This window comes from Polypterus senegalus, chromosome 4, assembly GCF_016835505.1.
Source record: "Polypterus senegalus isolate Bchr_013 chromosome 4, ASM1683550v1, whole genome shotgun sequence".
In the NCBI taxonomy this organism is placed as follows: domain Eukaryota; kingdom Metazoa; phylum Chordata; class Cladistia; order Polypteriformes; family Polypteridae; genus Polypterus; species Polypterus senegalus.
This window is the reverse complement of record NC_053157.1, coordinates 249,381,223-249,400,648: the sequence shown is the minus strand read 5'-3', so window position 1 is coordinate 249,400,648 and position 19,426 is coordinate 249,381,223. Positions and strand designations below refer to the sequence as shown.

The 19,426-nt window shown below is 40.2% G+C and overlaps 2 protein-coding genes across 3 annotated transcripts in view; one reads left to right on the top strand and one right to left on the bottom strand.

Moving 5' to 3' along the window:
• LOC120528441 (zinc finger protein 260-like) overlaps positions 1–19,426 on the top strand; it is a 413,573-nt gene that overhangs the window by 209,307 nt on the left and 184,840 nt on the right. The window lies entirely within an intron of this gene.
• Positions 1,448–15,510, bottom strand: LOC120528445 (E3 ubiquitin/ISG15 ligase TRIM25-like). The gene is made up of 4 exons (XM_039752607.1): positions 14,923–15,510; positions 8,329–8,424; positions 3,030–3,263; positions 1,448–1,982 (listed from the first exon to the last, which is right to left on the bottom strand). The coding sequence occupies exons 1-4, from the start codon at positions 15,508–15,510 to the stop codon at positions 1,743–1,745; spliced, it is 1,158 nt and encodes a 385-aa protein (XP_039608541.1). The 3' UTR covers positions 1,448–1,742.

Below are 19,426 nucleotides of genomic sequence, written 5' to 3'. Positions count from 1 at the left end.
TTGAGAGTATCTTCTGCCTGGCCACTCTAAAATAAATGCTTGATTTATGGAGAACTGCTGAGATGGCCGTCCCTCCTACAGTTTCTCTCATCACAGTAGAGGACTTGTGAAGTTGTGTTGTAGTGACCATTGGGTTCTTGGTCTCCTCCCTGGCTAAGGCCCTTCTTGCCCAGTTACTCAGACTGGCCATCTCTAGAAAGTGTACTGGTGGTTCCAAACTTCTTCCATTTCACAATTCTTGAAGCCTCTGTGCTCCTGGGAACACTCAAATGTTTACAAATATCCTGTTCCCCTTGCCCAGATCTCTCCCTCAACACAATTTGATCATAAACGTCTACAGAGGGTCCCTTGAACTCCACTCTTGGTTTTTCATCTGAGATACAATGTCATGAATATAGTGTATTTTATACATATTGACAAGCAGGTGCAGTTGAGGACATCTTCAGGGCTCCATCTAGTTAAGAAATCTCACCCTGAGTCAAGAGGGTGCTGCTTCTGCTAATGTCATCATTTCAATGAGTTCACAGGCCACAAGATGAGTGACGTCACTTCCACAGCCCGCTAATTAAGCTCCGCCTCTTCTGGGACACCACAATAAAATGTCACCAGAAGTGGGTGTACATTACAGATCTGAGACTGAGGAAGACGGAGCTCCGACTCAGAAGTGACTTTAATTTGAAAGCCATTAATTGCAGCACTCGTCATCATTGTGTTCTGTCTTTGTTCTTTTTATTTCATATTCATCATTAAACAGGGTATTTCAGGGTGGTACCTCAACTCTTTGTGCCTACTTTCTCTGCTAATTTTCACAATACACACATACAGTATTAGTCTAATGTGGTGGACGGCTGTGACTGATCCTGTGCCCTTATCTGCTTGCCCTTAGTTTGTATTTAAACACATTGCTGTCTTTATGTCTTTATGTGTAAACGTACATAATTCATAATTTAAACTATAAAGTGTGTTTTATTCTGAGGCTGAACTCACTGAAATGTTCAGGGGGTCCTCAAGTAGTCAGAGTTCTGACACAGTCCTCCAATTTGCTTATCTTCACCACCAAAATATGTCAAATAAAATGCTTTTGGTTTGTAAAATCCTTTAAAAATGTCGGTGGGAGATGTGACTTCTGAGCAAACAACAGCAGGCATATAAAACACGAGAGCCCAGGGTGAGCACAGCTGAAAATGGATGAACGTGAACTTTTAACGTGGACTCCATCCAACAGAATGTAATGGACACCGAAGACAGCAGGAGCAGATTGAGATGTTCTGATATTATAAAGCACTGACGCTGAGCTCAATTTGATTCCATTAATGTCTCCTCTGTTCTCAAATAAACAATTCTTTATTTTTTTATTAATTTTATTGTAATCATTCCTTACAAATCGATCAATTTTTACAAAACATAGGATTGAGAACAAGTAAATAAACAATTCATTTGTGCACTTTAGCCAGCTTAGCCATTTTAAACACATATCTGTTCATTAATCTTAAGTTGAGCAAAGTAAAGGAAATAAAAAGATTCCCAAGGTTAAGTGAAAAAATTACTTTTAAGAGAGTAAATGGAAAGGTATAAGAAGTACAGTATAATATTTCAACTTAAAATTTCAAAACATCTGATTAATCACAGCTGATTATTTATAGAGTTTGTCATCACTCAGCTAATGATTGTGAAAGGCACTATATAGTAAGAAATACTTAACAGGAAAGGATAACAGATAAATGTTAAAGAGCAGGCCTTCTTCAGTGTCCTCTTATTGTCACTCTGGTCCTCCTCATGGGCTTTAATAACAAACACAATGTCACCAGACACTCACATTTACCTGGTGGAGTCCTTTTCGTGATGTCCCCTTGGCTGATCTTCTCCAGACTCTTTGTCAGACCTGACAGCTCCTTTCTCAGGCCTTCAGATGAGAAATCAGTGGTGACAGTGAAGCTCAGCGAGTCTCCATCAACAGGAAGGACACAGCGAGATGAGAAAGTCTGCATCAGGAGAGAAGAGGGGACGAGACTTCAGAAAGGAGACATTAAAAAGTAAGTAATGCTGATAAGAGAGGTCTTTTTTGAATTAAAAATCAGTGTGGTAGGCAGTCAGTGTTGGTTTAGATGGTGAGAACGCCTGTCATTGACTTGTTGTTTATGAGAGAATATTTGGTGGAGTGTAGCGGAGCATCAGAGATTATCAACCTTAACTATCAATGAGCTTTTCACGTAGGACTCCATGAGAGGTGAGTCAAGATAAAGGGACTGAGGGGTCAGGTGGGTCCAGAAGTGACTTGGCACACAAAACAAGGTGTTGGGATTTTTATGGTTCTGAAACAAATTTAATTAAATTAAATGTAGACCAACACTTATAGGGCACAAGCTCTTCAATATGATTATACGATTGAAGGACTACAGCTCCAAAGTGTGACTTGTTAGGAAATCTTGGGAGCCTTTGTGTCCTCATCATCATCATTAGCCACACAAAGTAGAGAAAGCTATGACAAGCTGAGTTATATAGCAATCACCATATGTGGAGTGTAAATCAAGAAAAGAATCTCTCTAATGTCTACAAAACACAGTCAACATCAGGACTATTGTGTGTAGTGTGAGATAAAAGACATGAGATAGATGGGAGATGAGAGATGAGACTGGACTGTAAGGTCTGAGCTCTGAGGAAATGCTCAAGGATTTGAATTTCATCAGTTTAAGGATTGAGACATTAGAAGGTGACCTGGCAGAAGAGTTGGCACCATCTTTTATTAGATGTCATCTTTTACATTTCATAAAAAATCACTTTTTCACTCATACAACTGTAGATTCATCTATCTGTCATGTACATGAAGTTACCAACATTTAGATATTTGTAAAGAAAATATTTGAAATGTTAAGGAAATATGAAAAGACTTGTATTGTCTTGTATTTGGCTGAATGGCCTGTTCTTGTCATGTTGTACAAACTCATCAGATCTTTTAAATTTCTCTCTAAATGTCCTCAGGTCCCACACACCCCAGTCTGATCAGACTCCCTGTGAAGTGTCGCTCTCACCTGCAGGAAGTGGAGATGGTCCTTGGTCTCTGAAAGCTCCTTCAGCTCAGCTTCTCTCCTCTTCAGCTCCTCAATCTCCTTCTCCAGTTGCTCCATGACCACTTCAGTCTTCTCCATTTCTCTCTTTTCTTGTTCCCTGATCCTCTCAGTCAGTTTCCTGTGGGCTTCCTCAATGCACTGTATCAGAGCAGTGAAGCTCTTCTCATTTTCTTCCACATCTCTTTCCACATAAATCTGAATAAATAGGATAAAGATTTAGAATTGAGTCACCTGATAAGAATAACCAATCACAAGACACATTTGTTGGTATTTTGATGCTATGAAGGACAGTTTGAATTGGCTAGAGTGATTGGTGATACTGGGTTTACAGAAGGAAGGTCAGTTGGAGACTGACACCCAGAGAAAATTTCCCTCCAACTAGACCGGACTGCAGGACATTATGGGATACGCAGTCCTAAAAGGCATCCTTGTGAAGGATCTTAAGAGCCATTGGCAGGAGCTGCTGGAGGACAGCTCTACTGTCTTGTGAGGACTCCATTTGACCTGGTAGTCTGTATAAAAGTCTGCCTTTAAAAAGGGCATCTCCTGCTCAGCCTGGGGTTAGGAGTGGAGCAGGATAACACACACAGGAAATGAAGAAGAAGATGAAGATGAAGAAGAAGAAGAAGTATTTGTATAGAGTAATAAACTTGTGTGTTGGAAGGTAATTGTGTGAAAATAAGAGACTTTATTTCCATGTTTGAAATATTTCTATGTAATTTATGAACTTTGCATTATTACTAATGAATTTACTATTGCAACTATGGCTCATAATTGTATGGTGATACCTGCTGGGGGGTTACTATGTGGGAAGTAAATGTAAGGTAAAAGGTGCATGCTGTCGAGGATCATCAACCCTAAAGCTGGAGGTGTTGCGCTGTTTTCAGAATTGTGCACAGTGGACAATGACTCAGATAACTCTGTGATAGAAGGCGAGGGTGAGAAGCCCTAAAAGATCATCTCCTAACCAGCCACTAGAAAGAGGAAAGAAATGATAATATGAGATTTATTTATTACATAATTTAGATGAAGCGTTAGTCCAGATACAGAGAATCTCATATGCTATTTTACATTTTGGTACACATGTGGAAAACCTCCATGTTTTTCAGATACCTCCTATTTGCACGTGTGTGACAATATATATATATATATAGAGAGAGATAGATAGATAGATAGATAGATAGATAGATAGATAGAAAATGGCCCTTATAGAATCTTAATGGAATTAAAGATTTATTCTTCATAAAGTGGTGTTCCAAATACACATACACTCTTTTGAGCCAAACAAGGCAATCTAAAGCAAACAAAGTTTTAAAACAGAATCTAAAGAGACTGGTTGAAAAACAAAGCAAAGGTTTAAAAATCCAGAAAATCACAAAACCATAAGGCGCAGCTAAAAGAACACAAGAACTTGACAAACTCACAGAGCACATTAACAATGAAACTTTGGGATTTATAGGGCAGAACAGAAGCTCCTGGTGGTGAGTGGCAGATGGCCCCATCTCTGTCACAAAAAACACATGGAAAGTAACAAAGGCAGCTTATAGACAAAATCAAATACAAAGAATAATGTACATACTCAACCAAATCAACATTAACATTAAGAAATAAACAAAAAAGACATAAAACAAAACTTTGAACACAATCCAGGGAAGGAACCCTGACTGAAAAATGTCACAGTCAGCATGGGTATACACACTGGATTTCATGCATCACTAATAAGCAGGAATTCTAGGAGGAAACAACAAAAGCAGATAAACCAAAGTGAAGGCCAGTCTGTGAGGTTGACTCTCCTTCAATTCTACTTCTTCAGCTGTCACCTCTGAGTCTGGATTGGACTACATAGTGTTAAGTGACACATTGTGCCCACATACATTCTTTGAACTAAAGACACACCCCACTACCCAGAAGGGGTAAACTCCATGTGGAAAATGAATGGAGGACAGTGGATCTGAGATTCAGCAGATGTCACCACTGGATAACCTTACTCTCCTTTGTGATAAAATATTAAAGCTTAAGTAAAACATTTGCAAGTGTATGTTATATAAAGTCAGTGATAGTGAGATCCTTAAGTTGTGTAGTCTAATAAAACTGGGAAATTTCAAAATCAATAAGAAAAGACCATTACGATTTCCAGAATAAATCAAGAATACGCCAGCTGTCCAAATGAGGCTTTTTACTGGAAAAGACAGGCTCTCCAATCAGAATGTGACATCTTGACAACAAAAGAACCTGAACAACTCATCTTTAAATCGCAAACATCATTACTGTGAAAAGGAGAGAAGGCTAATAAGATCTTTGCTGAACAATCCACAAGCAGGAATTTTGCAATGCAGTAACAGAAATTACCAGCGCAACTGGAGATAAAGTAATGAAGCACAAACATATAACTCACACATGTAGCAAGTACTATAAGTCTTTATATTCTACTCAATTTAAAGAAGATGAGACACTATTTGTGGATTTTTTTTGATGTAATGCAAACAAACCTCTGACACTCTCTGAACTAGTGGATGCTATAAACTCACTCCAAAATTGGGAAAACAGCAGGCCCTGAATGCAACCAAGTGGAATTTTATAAAGAAATTTTCAACTGAGTTAGCTTCACTATTATTAGCAATGTTTACAGAAGCTATAGACAGTAAAATTGTACCACAATTTTTTCACAAAGCATTAATTCCTGTTTTTCCAAAGTAAAATAAGAATTTATCACAATGTGCATCATACAGACCAATTTCACTTCTGAATAATGTAATATCACAAGGACAAGCCAAATTTATTAAAGGCTGACAGTTACCTTCAAACTTTCACTGTCTGATTAATGTAATATATTTACCCACAAAATCTAACACACCAGAGATCATATTATCTTTGGACACAGAGAAAGCCTTTGAATGAGATGAATGGGACTTTTTATTCACAACAACGCACATATCTGGGTTTGGCCCAAACATACAGTATGTTCATGAATAAAATTGCTTTACACCAGTGGAGAAGCCTCAGTCTGTGTTAACAACATGAACTCAGACTACTTCAAACTGGAACATGGGACTCGACAAGTGTGTCCTCTATCACCATTGATTTTTGCACTATACACAGACGATATGATATTGTATATATCAAGCCCATAAATGTCTTTACCATTAATCCTTAAAGCACTCATAGAATTTCCAAAGATACTTGGACTCAAAATCATTTGGAATAAAAGTGTGCTTTTTCTAATGAACTCTCTAGCACACAAAAAGAGACTGAACGTAAATCTGTCAATTTTATCACAATGGTTTACATATCTAGGGGTAAACATCACAAGCGAATATAAAGATGTTTTTCAACACAATTTTGCTAACAGCATGGAAAAATCAAGCAAGATGTAAAAAGATGGTCTACACTCCATTTAACCCATGTCAATACTTTCAATATGCACCTCCTTACTAAGCTTCCTTTTCTATTTCAGAAAATTCCCACATACATTAATAAATTATTCATCGAGAGACTAGACTCAATCAAAACCTCACCAATTTTGAATCTGAGACATCCACATACAGTATTTAGAATGTGACTATACAAAGCTCCTAACCTCCTCCTCCTCCCTACTATACAAAGACATAAAGCAGTAGGTGGCATGGCACTACCTAACTTTCAATTTTATTACTGGGCGGCAAATATAAAAGCTATAAAGTCCTGGAAATTAATATGTATTGATGAATATACACTAGCCTAGTATGCAATGCAAATAAAATCCGGCTGTACTTCTTTAGATGCCCTGCTTTGTGTCCCAGTAAACACAAATTATCGTTAATATAATGCAGTCTTCCATCAATTACTCAGAATATGCAACCAATGCGGGATGCACTTCAAGGCAGAAAAGCTTTTATCTGTTGATCCTTTAAATGATACACACCTTTGTAACCTTCTCAAGTCTATGCAGTATTTAATCTTTGGAAAAAGTCTGAGATAAAACACTTAGAGAACTGTATATAGGTCATATTTTTGTGTCTTTTGAACAATTATGCTTGAAATTCAACTTCCCAGCAACACATTTTTTCCACTTTTTTCTAATCATGTATTTTATTAAAAGTAACCTACCCCAATTTTCCACACTTTCCACCCATTTCTATTCCAGAAGAAAAACTGATCAGTCCTGAGGAGTCAGGCAGCATCTCAGCAACATATAAAAACATCTCAAAGAATCCCCCCTTTAAAGATCCTAGGATATGGAGGGAAAATTACCTTTCAATGAATATTTCAGAAAAGGAGTGGAAGTCAGCCATGCATAGAATACACTCCAGCTCCATATGTGCTAAGTACTCAACCATTCAACCTAAAATCTTTCATCAATCAAATTTATCTCATTTAAAATTGTCCAAAATGTATCCAGGGCAAGAATCCAACCTGTGAGTGTGGTAATCATTTTGGGAGGACACTAAAGTAACATCACTTTGGGTGATTATCAGATAGCCTAGGGGTCATAATCACTCCTAACTCATTAACAGCTGTGTTTGGTGGGTTTCCCAAGGAGCCTAAAGTGGAGGAGGACACAATGACTGTAATTACCTTCATTACACTACTAGCATGTAGACTTATCTGGCTCAACTTGAAGAATCCCAGCCCACCTGTTAGAAGTCACTGGGTCACTGATGTTCTGAACTATTTGAAATTGGACCAAAAAAAAAAAACAAATTTTAACATAGAAGATCTGTTCAAAACTTTTTCAAAATTTGGCAAGATCTAATTAATTATTTTCTTCCTAAATTTTTTGGCCCTGCTCTTGGATTTCTCTTTTTCTTGGGTGAATCCCGTTTGGTAGATTAATTTTTTTTTTTTTTTGCTACTGCTTTCTGTTTTAACTTTCTGATTTTTTTAATATTTTTTATTTTGACTTTTAAAGTCATTTCATGTATAAGTTGAACTTTTCTTAAAAAAAAAAAGACCATTAGTAACATTGTGCCTGCTGATCTAGTTGTTAACATCAATGTCGACCATTAGTGTGAGTTTTTGTTAGTAGAGTTAAATCCCCTTTAAGCAGCTGATGGAATATCAGAGGATTTAAAGGTGATGCCGTCTGAGTTTCCACTGAATAACACATGGGGTTCTGTCATCAGTGAGAGGCCATGAAGGACACCACTAAATGTCTTCTCTAACTCTCTCTTCTCGTGTCCCTACTCATCATCACCAATGAAGCTGTGCTGTTCTTCAAGTTCTCATTTACAGTATCTCTCCCCTCTTTTGATGTAAAGTGTTGTCTTCATATTCCACTCACCTTCATCTCGTCCATCGCCCTCCTCATCTCCTTCAGTGTCTTCTCTCTCTCCTCAAGTCTCCTCTTGATGTCACTCAGTGTTGCCCCCAGCTGTTTCTGTTTGGACACACAAGAGGACACGCGTGGTCAGATCAGGATTCAAGTTCACTTTGTGATTTCTTCTTCTCTTTCTGACTCCTGATATTTTCACAACACATTTATTTGACATTTCATGACACAACTTAGATTTATATTAACAAACAGGAATGACAATAATGATTAAAAGAAAGGTTTAATTTAATTGATGTAAGATAGATAGATAGATAGATAGATAGATAGATAGATAGATAGATAGATAGATAGATAGATAGATAGATAGATAGATAGATAGATTGATACTTTATTAATCCCAAGGGAAAATTCACATACTCCAGCAGCAGCATACTGATAAAGAACAATATTAAATTAAAGAATTAAAACAATGAAGGTATAACAGACAGACAATAATTTTGTATAATGTTAACGTTAACCCCCAGGGTGGAATTGAAGAGTTGTATAGTGTGGGGTCTCCTCAGTCTGTCAGTGGAGCAGGACAGTGACAGCAGTCTGTCGCTGAAGCTGCTCCTCTGTCTTCATATGATCCTGTTCAGTGGATGCTGTGGATTCTCCATGATTGACAGGAGCCTGCTCAGCGCCCGTCGCTCTTCCACAGATGCCAAACTGTCCAGCTCCGTGCCTACAATAGAGTCTGCCTTTCTCACCAGTTTGTCCAGGCGTGAGGCGTCCCTCTTCTTTATGTAGAAGAGGGCGCTCACCACAACAGTCTGATAGAACATCTGCAGCATCTTATTTTTGGGCTTGGAGTTTGGGCTTGAAGAGTGTATCAAATACAGAAGACAGTTTGAAGGCACACTGGTTTGTGAGTAAGACATCACAATGACACATTGGGAAATGTGAAGTTCGCACAACACCAGAAATAATAAAAACAAACTGGAGTGTAAAGTAAAGAAACTGGTGAAAGACCAGGAGGACTTAAACACGTCATGTCAGTAATTATAGGATCTACAAGGCCATTTGATGTCCTGAGTCAGACATGTGAGGACGTTGTCTGCCGTTGTAATTTTCTGTACTCTAATAAGGTACTGAAATACACAAACGAATCTGTTGAATGCAGGAAGAAGGCAACTTAAACGAATTCTAAAACTCAGAAATTATATTTTTATATGTTCCTTACCTCAGGTGTTTTGTTTATATGACAGATTAGTTTTTTAAAATAAAATGTTTGTTATGATTTTTGGTTTCTCCAGAGCCTTCAAGACCACCCAGCCATCCCTGTTAAGGGGTCAGCTCAGAGATCTGCAGGTGGGTGAGCCTGTGGTGTCCCGATGATGGACTATCTGCCAGGCAGAGCGCAGTTTGGGAGACTCAAGGACTGTCTGAGCAACACTGGAGCAGCACAAGGAACAGGCCTGTCTGCTTTACTCTTCACTCTGCGCACCTCACACTAGAAAGAACAATTTTATTTTTCTTGTATATTCAAAAATCAGCCAAGGAGTGTCTCAATGGGCTTTAACAGGCCCTGTTTTTGAGAGCCCCCCTACTCCAGATGGCCTAAGAAGACAAGAAAAAAAAAATCCCAAATAAACCTTGTAGGGAAATAAAATGGAAGAAATCTTTGCAGGTCAATTCAGAGAGAGAGACCCCCCTCTTCACAGAGCTAGATGGCCAATCCATCATGGCCACCTCAGAAACACAGCACAACAGTACAAACTACAAGGCAAAATGCAAGAATAGATGAGACCACTCAGTAAATACAGAACTACCACATATGAGGACACAGATTTGTGCAAATACATCAAAACAAAATAGAAACTAAAAAACAAAAATGAGAAATAACAACATCTGACCATCAGTTCATTGTAGGACCACAGCCAGATTATAGAAGAGGAGTCAGACAAGCCAGCCTCATAATGGCTTCTGAGACTGTCACTGTCACAGCTCTTGTCATCGTGTTGAATCAAGGCAGCTACAGACCCCAAAGGGCAGAAGAAAGCCGAGGGGTCTTATGAAGCCATGAAGCCCACCTGAGGAATCACAAACACCTGTGACGCCAAGTGTCCCCAACATTATGGTGTCCTGAAATAGGGGACTGTGCATAAAAAGTGCTGTGTGACTGAAATGTCTGTAAATTAACTTAAATGAAAGTCTGCCGTGTGCTCTTTAATCACGATGTCTGAATTGTTTGATTTGTAATTTGAAACTGTGGAGCAGAGGGGTGAATCAAAGAGAAATGTGTCTTTGTGTTAAACATTATGGAGGTCACTGTATAACAGCAGGTCAGGTCACTTGTAGACATTCACAGATGACACTGCACTTATGGGGTGAGTTGATGAGGGGGATGAGACAGGGGAGAGGAATCAGGGGAGAACTTTGGGAAATGTCTCAAATTTAACATCAGCAAAACCAACAAACTGCTCAATGACTTTCAGCACACCAAAGATCCTCTATGTCTGGTCACTACTCAGAGAGTGGATGAAGAGGTGGTCCACACCTACTCATACTTGGGGGGTCCACATCAATGACAGGTTGGACTGGAATCGGAACACAAAGGAACTTGGGAAGAAAGGGCAGAGCAGACACTTTTTCCTCAGGTGGCTGTGATCCTTCCATATGGGTAGTGACAGCCTTCACATCTTTTATAACTCATAAGAAAATCACTGATAATGGAAATATTGAAAACTGAAATGCTCCAATGAATGTTATTAATACAAACTAAGACATCTTGACTACAGTAAATAGCATAATTCATGGAAACACATTGAGACCAAACTCAGATTTACACCACAAAGTACACAGATGTCCTCACTCAACTCTTTTAAGAGATTATTCTGACTCCCAACTTTGGGAATTGTCTTGAGTTTAACATCAACAAAACCAAGAAACTACTCAATGACTTTCACCACACTAAGGAGCCTCTATGTCCTGCCACTACTCAGGGAGTGGATGAAGATGTGGTCCACTCCTACTCATATTTGGGGGGTCCACATCAATGACAGAATGGACTGGACTGAACACAAAGAAACTTGAGAAGGAAGGGCAGAGCAAGATCTTCATCCTTAGGCGAGTGTATTCCTTAAATGTGGGAAGTGACATCCTGCACGTCTTGTATAACTCATAAGGTCATTGCTGATAACAGAAACATTGAAAACTGATTTTATTTATCCAAACTAAAATTTCTCAATGACAGCACAGTCCTTACAAACACATTGAGACCAAACCCAAATTTGCATAATAAAGTTGTGACGATGTGGGTTCTGGCTCCACGCTCCCTTTGATATTTGGGAACCCTTGAACCCAACACCGTTGATAATGTTACCAAGTGAGCTAGTCAATGGAGGCAAATTACTGAGCAAGGGGAAGGTAGAAAGTGCAACAGTGCTTTTATTAAAAACCAACAAAAACAGTGTTCCATAAATAGTGCAGTTTTTCAATAAATAAATCCATAAAATGAAAACGTGGAGGTTAAAACAACAATAAGAAAAGACAATCCTTTAAAACGAGAGGTTAAATCTTCTTATGGAAGCAGTCTTAAAACACCAACAAATCCGGTGCTTTTCTGGTAGCGTCTCGCCTGCTAATCCCGTTTGGGCCAAGCAGCAGGCAAGACGCTCTTTGCAGCTGCCCTCTTCTAGACACACACACGAGACTGGAGACCTCCCGATCCCTGGCTCCGGTATGGCACTCATCCCAGTCCCGGAGAACTTGGTTTCCACCAACGGCCAGGTCGCTCACGTTGGGGATTCCCACCACCAAGTCTCCCGACATCCGCTGCCTTTCAATGGCCTCTCTGCGGCCAGTCGCCTTCCCTGGTCACTCCCGCTACCTGATCACTCAGCGGGAGCGACATCAACACAAACGCCTGGGTGTCGGCCTAACACCCAGCTTCCACGCAGCTGTCCACGGCCGATCGCGCTCACCACACTCACGCACCGCCTGCTTCCTCTCCTGCTCCCGGTAACCTCCGTCCTCTCCTTTCCTTTTTTTTCTCTCTCCATTTTTTTTTCCCCCCCCGCAAAACCAACTCGCGCTTCTTTTTAAAACGTGAGGGGCCATCACAGCTGCAGCATTAGCCACGGGAGCAATCACGAATGTGGGCAGTTCCTCACCTGTGCACACGGTGAGAAACGCCCACATCGACGACTGCCCCGCGGCTCGCTACAACAATGCCCCCCTCACGAAGCCGCCTCGGGTGCGGTGATTATCTATTTAAAATGAATGGCCTTTTCTCAACGAGCTGTGGACCCATAACACCACAAAAGTACACAGATGTCCCCACTCAACCCTCACAAGAGCTTATTCTGCATCCCAAAATATCAAAGCATCTGGAAACTCACAATTTGCAGTGGGATAAATGAAATTACAAAACTCGCAAACATTAAATCCAATCTCTCTCTCACCTTCCAGCTTGGAATGTCAGAACAATGAAGAGATCTGCTCTGTTTGTGGCTGAAGTTCATACATTCTCAAAAGTCTACACAAATCCTCTTTAACTTTCTCTGTCTGAGGCCCTGAGCTGGTGATAGACCACAACTAACACAAACACACCTGCTGCAATGAAGAGTTCACCCATCCATTCATCCATCCATCAATCCATTCATTTTGTTAACCCGTTTATCTAAAGCAAACACTGGACACAAGGCAAGGAGAACACCAGGACAAGGAGACACTCCATCATAAAACAAACACTCACACAGACAGTATATCTAATTTAGTAACACCAGTCCACCTAACATGCATATGTTTGGATTATTAGAGGAAACCTGAGCATCTGTAGGAAACTCACATGGACACGAGGAGAACTTGAACACTCCACTTGGGGAGCACCAGGGACAAGAACTACAGTCAAACAATAAAATGTATTTATAATATAAGGACAGCTGAAGATATACGTATTCAAATATATACAGACAAATCAACAAACAACACAAAACATGACTCTGCATGACCTTAGTTTATTAGCTAATTGTGATTTTTACTTCTAAAATTGCTATCCTGTAGGTTTCTTGGATGCACACAAATCCAACCTTTTACTGCTAATTACTGTAAAGTGTTTTCCATCAAGTTTTGTAAGGGGTTGAGTTCTGGCTCTTTCTGCAATCACAAAGTGATAAAGAGTGATATACCAAGACATCACTGGGTGTCATTTGCTATGTTTGATCAGACTGATCAGATGACACCTAAATCTGTCAAGGAGAGTCCTGGTGAAGTGAACTGACATCTGAGCTGAAGTTACGAGTCAATAAAAGAGGGGCAGGCAGTGGCAGCTTAACAAAATGAGCTTCTGACCAAGCAATGTCAAGAATCCAAATCAAAACAATAATAAACATAAATAGACCAAGAATTAGGTGACCTGAATCATATTAACCTGAAAATTATCAGGCCACTTCATAGTCTTCACTGTTGTTTAAGAAGTTGGTTGCTAAACACGTGTTCACCTGTGAACCAGTGAGGACTCAGTCATATTTGTGTCACTTACTGAGACCTGCCAGAGCCAATGTGACACTAGTCTTTTATTCGAAGAAGCACCAAATGGTGGTCACAATGTAAGTGTCTTTATCTGAACTTACTATACATTGTGGTTGTGTGATACTGATGGGTGATTTTAAAATTGGCTTAGATAGTCAGACTTACACTTGTAGGAAGTTCTTTACACTCCTGCTGGACTTGTTAGGGTTTTGTGAAAGCTCAGCGTCTTTGTCATAATCATACATTAGGTGGGATTATCACTCAGGGGTTTAGATATTCAAAATGTCCTGACTGTTCCACTAAATAAAATGATCTCTAATCACTAATGACATAGGTGATTAGTTAATTCATTAAAGTGAGAACATCTACACAGGAATAGTATATTGAGATTTTTGAGCTGAACTTATCGTAAGAATCTTAGACTTAACTCTGGAGTACAATTGAGATTGACTGTGACAATATTGTTTCTCAAAAAAAAGCCCTGAGATCAGCCAAATGCAAACTCAGATTCTTCAAATATGGACAAGCAAGTCAAAGGCAGACAAGCAGCTAAAGACACTTACTGAGCGTGTGGCAGCACTACAGAGTGTCTCTGTTTGTGTGTCCAAACCTCATATTGTGTTCTGTTTTAGACGACACTCTGTGTTGACTTACTACGCTTACACCAGCCAACTTCAAAATTATATTGGTAAGAACACCTCATGACGGTCCAAATGTTAGATATTTCTACAAGTAGCCCCCGTGACACTCGCACCCCTGCCAGTGGCCAGCTCTGGTCTGCAGGCTGTAGTTTGAACTTCACTGCTTTAGATGCTCAAAAGAAAACTGATTAGAGAACAAAGAAAGTCAAGTCAGTTTAATGAGAGCACTAAGCTGACTTGACTGTGCATTGATAGCATTGGGTGTCTCACCCTGGACTGTGTCATGCCTTCCGCCAGTGTCACCAGGATAGGCTCCAGCTCCCTGCTATCTGTACTTGATATTTGAGATTTTTGGAGTGGATGAATGCATTTCTCTGTTACACTACACTGCAAGTCCCTTAACTCCTGTTATTTAGTTTGTTTCCATTAAACACTAAACTCCACTCACCTCTTTTTCTTGCCTTTCTGTCTCCAGCTCGACCTTTTCATGACTTTTATGTTCAGTCATTCCACACATCACACAGATACACATCTCATCAGTTTTACAAAACAGCTCCCGACTTTTCTGATGTTTCTCACAGAGGTTCTCCTTAAGATTGCTATCAGGATCAACCAGCTTGTGGTGCTTCAGGGCGTCTACTTTATTGTGAGGCTGTAGGTGAGTCTGACAGTAGGAGGCCGGGCAGGTTAGACAGGACTTCACCGCTCTGAACTTCTTCCCAGTGCAGAAGTCACACTCCACGTCTCCGGGGCCGGCATAATTCTGAGACGGAAGAGCAGGAGGAGAACTGAGTTTCGTCTTCTTTAATTTCTTGATGACTTCATTTAGCAGATTATTTCTTCGCAGAGCAGGCCTTGTGGTGAAGTTCTCTCTGCACTGAGGGCAGCTGCACACTTGGCTCTGATCCCAGTAGTCCATGAGGCACTTCAGACAGAAATTGTGACCACAGGGGATCGAGACCGGGTCAGTCAGGGTGTCCAGACACACCGAGCAGGTGAACTCGTCCTGTGATACAAACAGCTGGGCTTCAGCCATCGTCAGTCTGAGGAGAGGCAGGCAGAGAGAATCAGTCAGACAAACAAGGAAGTGACTTGTGAAGAAACAAAAGTGTGCTCAGTGAGGAGGAGGAGGAGATTTAAAGAGACAGCTGAGAGCTCATCTGAGGAGACACTGAGGGTGAACAGTTAATTGACTGATTGAAGTTAAAAAATCAAGTGATGAATTTTGTTTTTTTTCTTGGTCAATGTCAGAAATTTATCAGATTTTTCAGTGAAGCCCTCAGCTGTTATACTTCATTAAGGTAACTAGAAGACACTTAGTTTAAAAAAGAAAATAATATGAATCATTGATAAACATAAGGATGATAGGAATAAGAAAACTTCTTAAAAATGTAAATAGCAGACAGGACACAAGGCAGACAGACAGACAGACAGACAGACACGTAACACACAGCAGACCCTGGCTGCTTTCATCTCCTTTATTGGATTTGTTGATTTTCTTGGTTATTCACATTGTATTATCACAGAATTTGTGAGATTTAACAAACTCTTTTGAGTGGGCTGGTCTACTCATGCACCCTACGATTAACACACACACACACACACACACACACAAACACAGCGTAGTCATACAATTAGGTATAAGTGATGCTCTGATGCCAGTCACATCTGTTGTACCCCACACAGGGTCCCTTTCCTCATAAGTACATAAGACTGATGCCTCAAACCTGTCACTTCTCAGTGCCCCACACTTCGCTGTCACCAACACTAACTAAGGTACAGATGTCTCTCAGACACATGGAGGCTCATACAACATTTGATTTCATGCCAGTTTCCTTCTTCTGCACTTGTTCTTCTGTAGCCAGCAGCCACACCACATGAACTTCAAAACGGCTCATCCACCTGAAGCTAAACATGTTTGGGCCCGGCCAGTACTTATATGAGAGACCACCTAGGAAATGCTTGGGTATCTGCTGGAAGAGGTATTGGTGAGGACAGCTGGGAGCGCTTACCCTGTGGTCTGAATGTGAGTCCCAATGCCCCAGTGCAGTGCTGTAAAAATAGTTGGCCTTTGTATGAGGCATAAAACTGAGGTTACCAGACTCTGTGGTCATAAAAGATTCCTGGGCACCCTTCGTAAAAAGTAGGGTGCATCTCAATGTCCTGGCTGAATCGACCACCACATCGTAGTCATTGTAGCCCCCTTATTACCCCCTGTCTCTAATTGGCTAACCATCTCTCACCACTTAACAACTAATGTATGATGAGTGTAATGACGCATTATGGCTGCCATCGTATTGTCCAGGTGGGTGCTAAGCATTGCTGGTGGTTGAAGTGGCTCAACACTCACTGAGTAAAGTGCATTGAGCACTCTTTAAATGTGAAAAATTATTATTATTATTATTATTATTATTATTGAGGTGCAACCTCTCAACTTTGATAACATTGTGAGAAAGAAAGCAGCAATTTCCTATACCCTGGTACCCTAATATTTACTTCATTCACTCAAGAAATAAAGAGAAAGTATAGAAGTGTCAAAGTAATGTGTCACTAATTAAAGAACGAGCTGTGCTACCCATTGAAGCTGAATTTAAATATGAGTAATCAACATAGACCTTCCTGTTATCATTTGCACTGCACCAAGTTTTGGAAAGCATTTTCTAATTCATGTACCAATAAAATGCGTTGCATTTACCATTCCAACAGATGGCACATTACAAACATCTGTAGCAAAAGAAAGCATGGGATGTTGGAATGACAAATGCAATGTGTATGTTTTTCTTTAATACCATTTAGTATGCAATTCGTAAACATTGTGTAAACGTCTGTGATGTGCCATCTGTTGGAATGATCAATGTGACACAGATGTTTCTATTACATACCATTTGGTGTCGGATTTGCATAAGCCGTGTTAATGTTTGCATTGTATCATTTACTGGAATTACGTAGCAATGCATTTTATTACTACAAATGTCTATGTTGTGCCATTTGCTGGAAAAACAGAGACATTGCAACTGAATGGACACACAGACACATTTCCGTTTAATAAGGTGGATGTTAATACCAGTGGAATAAAAAGCAAAACAGAAAATTAAATAGTTTGCAAAACACTGGATAAAGCCTTCAAAAATCTTATTTAAAATCAGCATTTCCAAGTTTGGATGTTGCCCTGGGTGTCTTTTCAAGTTAATTGGCATCATGTATAAGTTTACATTCCCTTACATCTTGAAGTAATGGTCTCTCTCTGATGTGTCTTGGTCTATGACGCAGATTACGGTCATCATTCCTTTGTTTCTTTCGCAGTCCTTCAGGCGGCCATTAATTAGGTGGGGGCTCTCAGACATGTGACATTACACACATTTGATTGGCTCACTGTCCTTCTTAATGGACAGCTCTGCTCAGATTCTTTGATCCTTTATGCTCCTACACACTGCTTTCTATTCCCAAATTACAAACCAAACTGAAACAGCTTTTGATTTTGCAGATTTAGGTATGGCTGACTTGGGAAGCTGCTCAGTGTGGTATGTAACTGGGGGCGTCACGAGTAATTCAGTGCATTAGGGGTGCTGTTTGTGAAAGTTAAGGGGCACACACACCAGACACCAAGTGACGTGCACTCCTTAAAGTCTCCATTGTGTACTCAGAGGGGTACCAATGATGTAACTGAAGGGTCTCATGTGTGTCGTCATTTCGGGGTTTGAACAGAGAACTCTACTTGTGCTGGAGGGCACTCATTGTATCTGCCATGTGGTCCTTTCACTGAGGTGGGCTATTGTCTTCCTCAACTTGCTGTCAGCCTGTTTGTCTTGTCCTCGGAAACTTCATTTGAAAAGTCAGAACTCTGTCTGGAACAAGAGCTTAGTGCTGAAGTTCCCTTCTTGATGTAATGGCAGTCTTTCTAGAGTGGGCTTAGTCGCTGGCACAGAGTGTGTTTTACAGAAGTGGACCTCAGACCTCATTCAAGGTGTTCAGTTTCAGGGCTTCATGGACAGAATAAGCCAAAGAGAGTTTGTGATCTTCTCACTCCATAGAGACTGGTACAGCTTCCTGCTCCAAAGTGACAGATGTGATGAATGAACAAAGTGTTAAAGACAAGTGTCACCTCTGGTGGCTGGACTGATGTAGTGTCCACTAGTAGGTGACCTGTTTGCCCATCAGAGTTCAGTGACAAGCCTAAGATGAATGTCACTTTAGGGCATCTTTGTATCTGAAGGAGTTTCTCCATATATGTCAGCTCCTCCGTGATTTACAGCTTTGTCACCAGGGGCCTCATGTATAACGCCGTGTGTAGAACTCACACTATAACATGACGTAAGCACAAAAGCCGAAATGTGCTTACGGACAGAAAAATCCAGATGCAGGAATCTGTGCGTACGCAAACTTCGACATTCTTCCACTCCATAAATCCCGATCAGCGTGAAAAGTAACACACGTGCATGCGCCTGCTGTCCCGCCCCATCGCTTCCAGAAATTACGCCTCGTTGAATATACAAATCAGTATAAATCGCCCTTAAGCTCAGCCTTCTGTGAAAAGACAATGAGAAAAGCACGGGGGAAAATATAAGAATTTCAGCGAATACCAAGTGGAGGCAAAGGAAAAACATACTATTTGTTCAAACAAACCGTGGGATAATCAACAAAAGGAAGTTGATCGAGTGACATAGCGTGTTGGAGAAACTTGAAAGCTCACGTTCACAAAGTGTCGGAAATAAAAAAGAAGTCACATATCAAAGTCGCCGTGAAAAGGGGAGTCGTAGCCCACCGTCTGAGTGTCATATGAAAGCTTATTATAGTAAAGAGAAAAAAAAATAGGCACACAGTGGGAAGAAAGCAGGAAATGTCAACTTTATTCTCAAAATTTCCACTTTAATCACATAGTATATTTTGTCATTAAAGTAGAACATCATAAGCTTCATCTTAAAATCTATTAATTTACTAGTTTCTCAAATCCC

Bases quoted from the DNA above. Each gene is read 5' to 3' on its own strand.
- LOC120528445 (XM_039752607.1), bottom strand. From the start codon at position 15,510: ATGGCTGAAGCCCAGCTGTTTGTATCACAGGACGAGTTCACCTGCTCG. The intron at 8,425-14,922 runs GTGAGTGGAGTT...GTGTCCAAACAG, and splicing joins CAGAAAGGCAAGAAAAAGAG to AAACAGCTGGGGGCAACACT. The intron at 1,983-3,029 runs GTGAGAGCGACA...CTCCTGATGCAG, and splicing joins ACCATCTCCACTTCCTGCAG to ACTTTCTCATCTCGCTGTGT.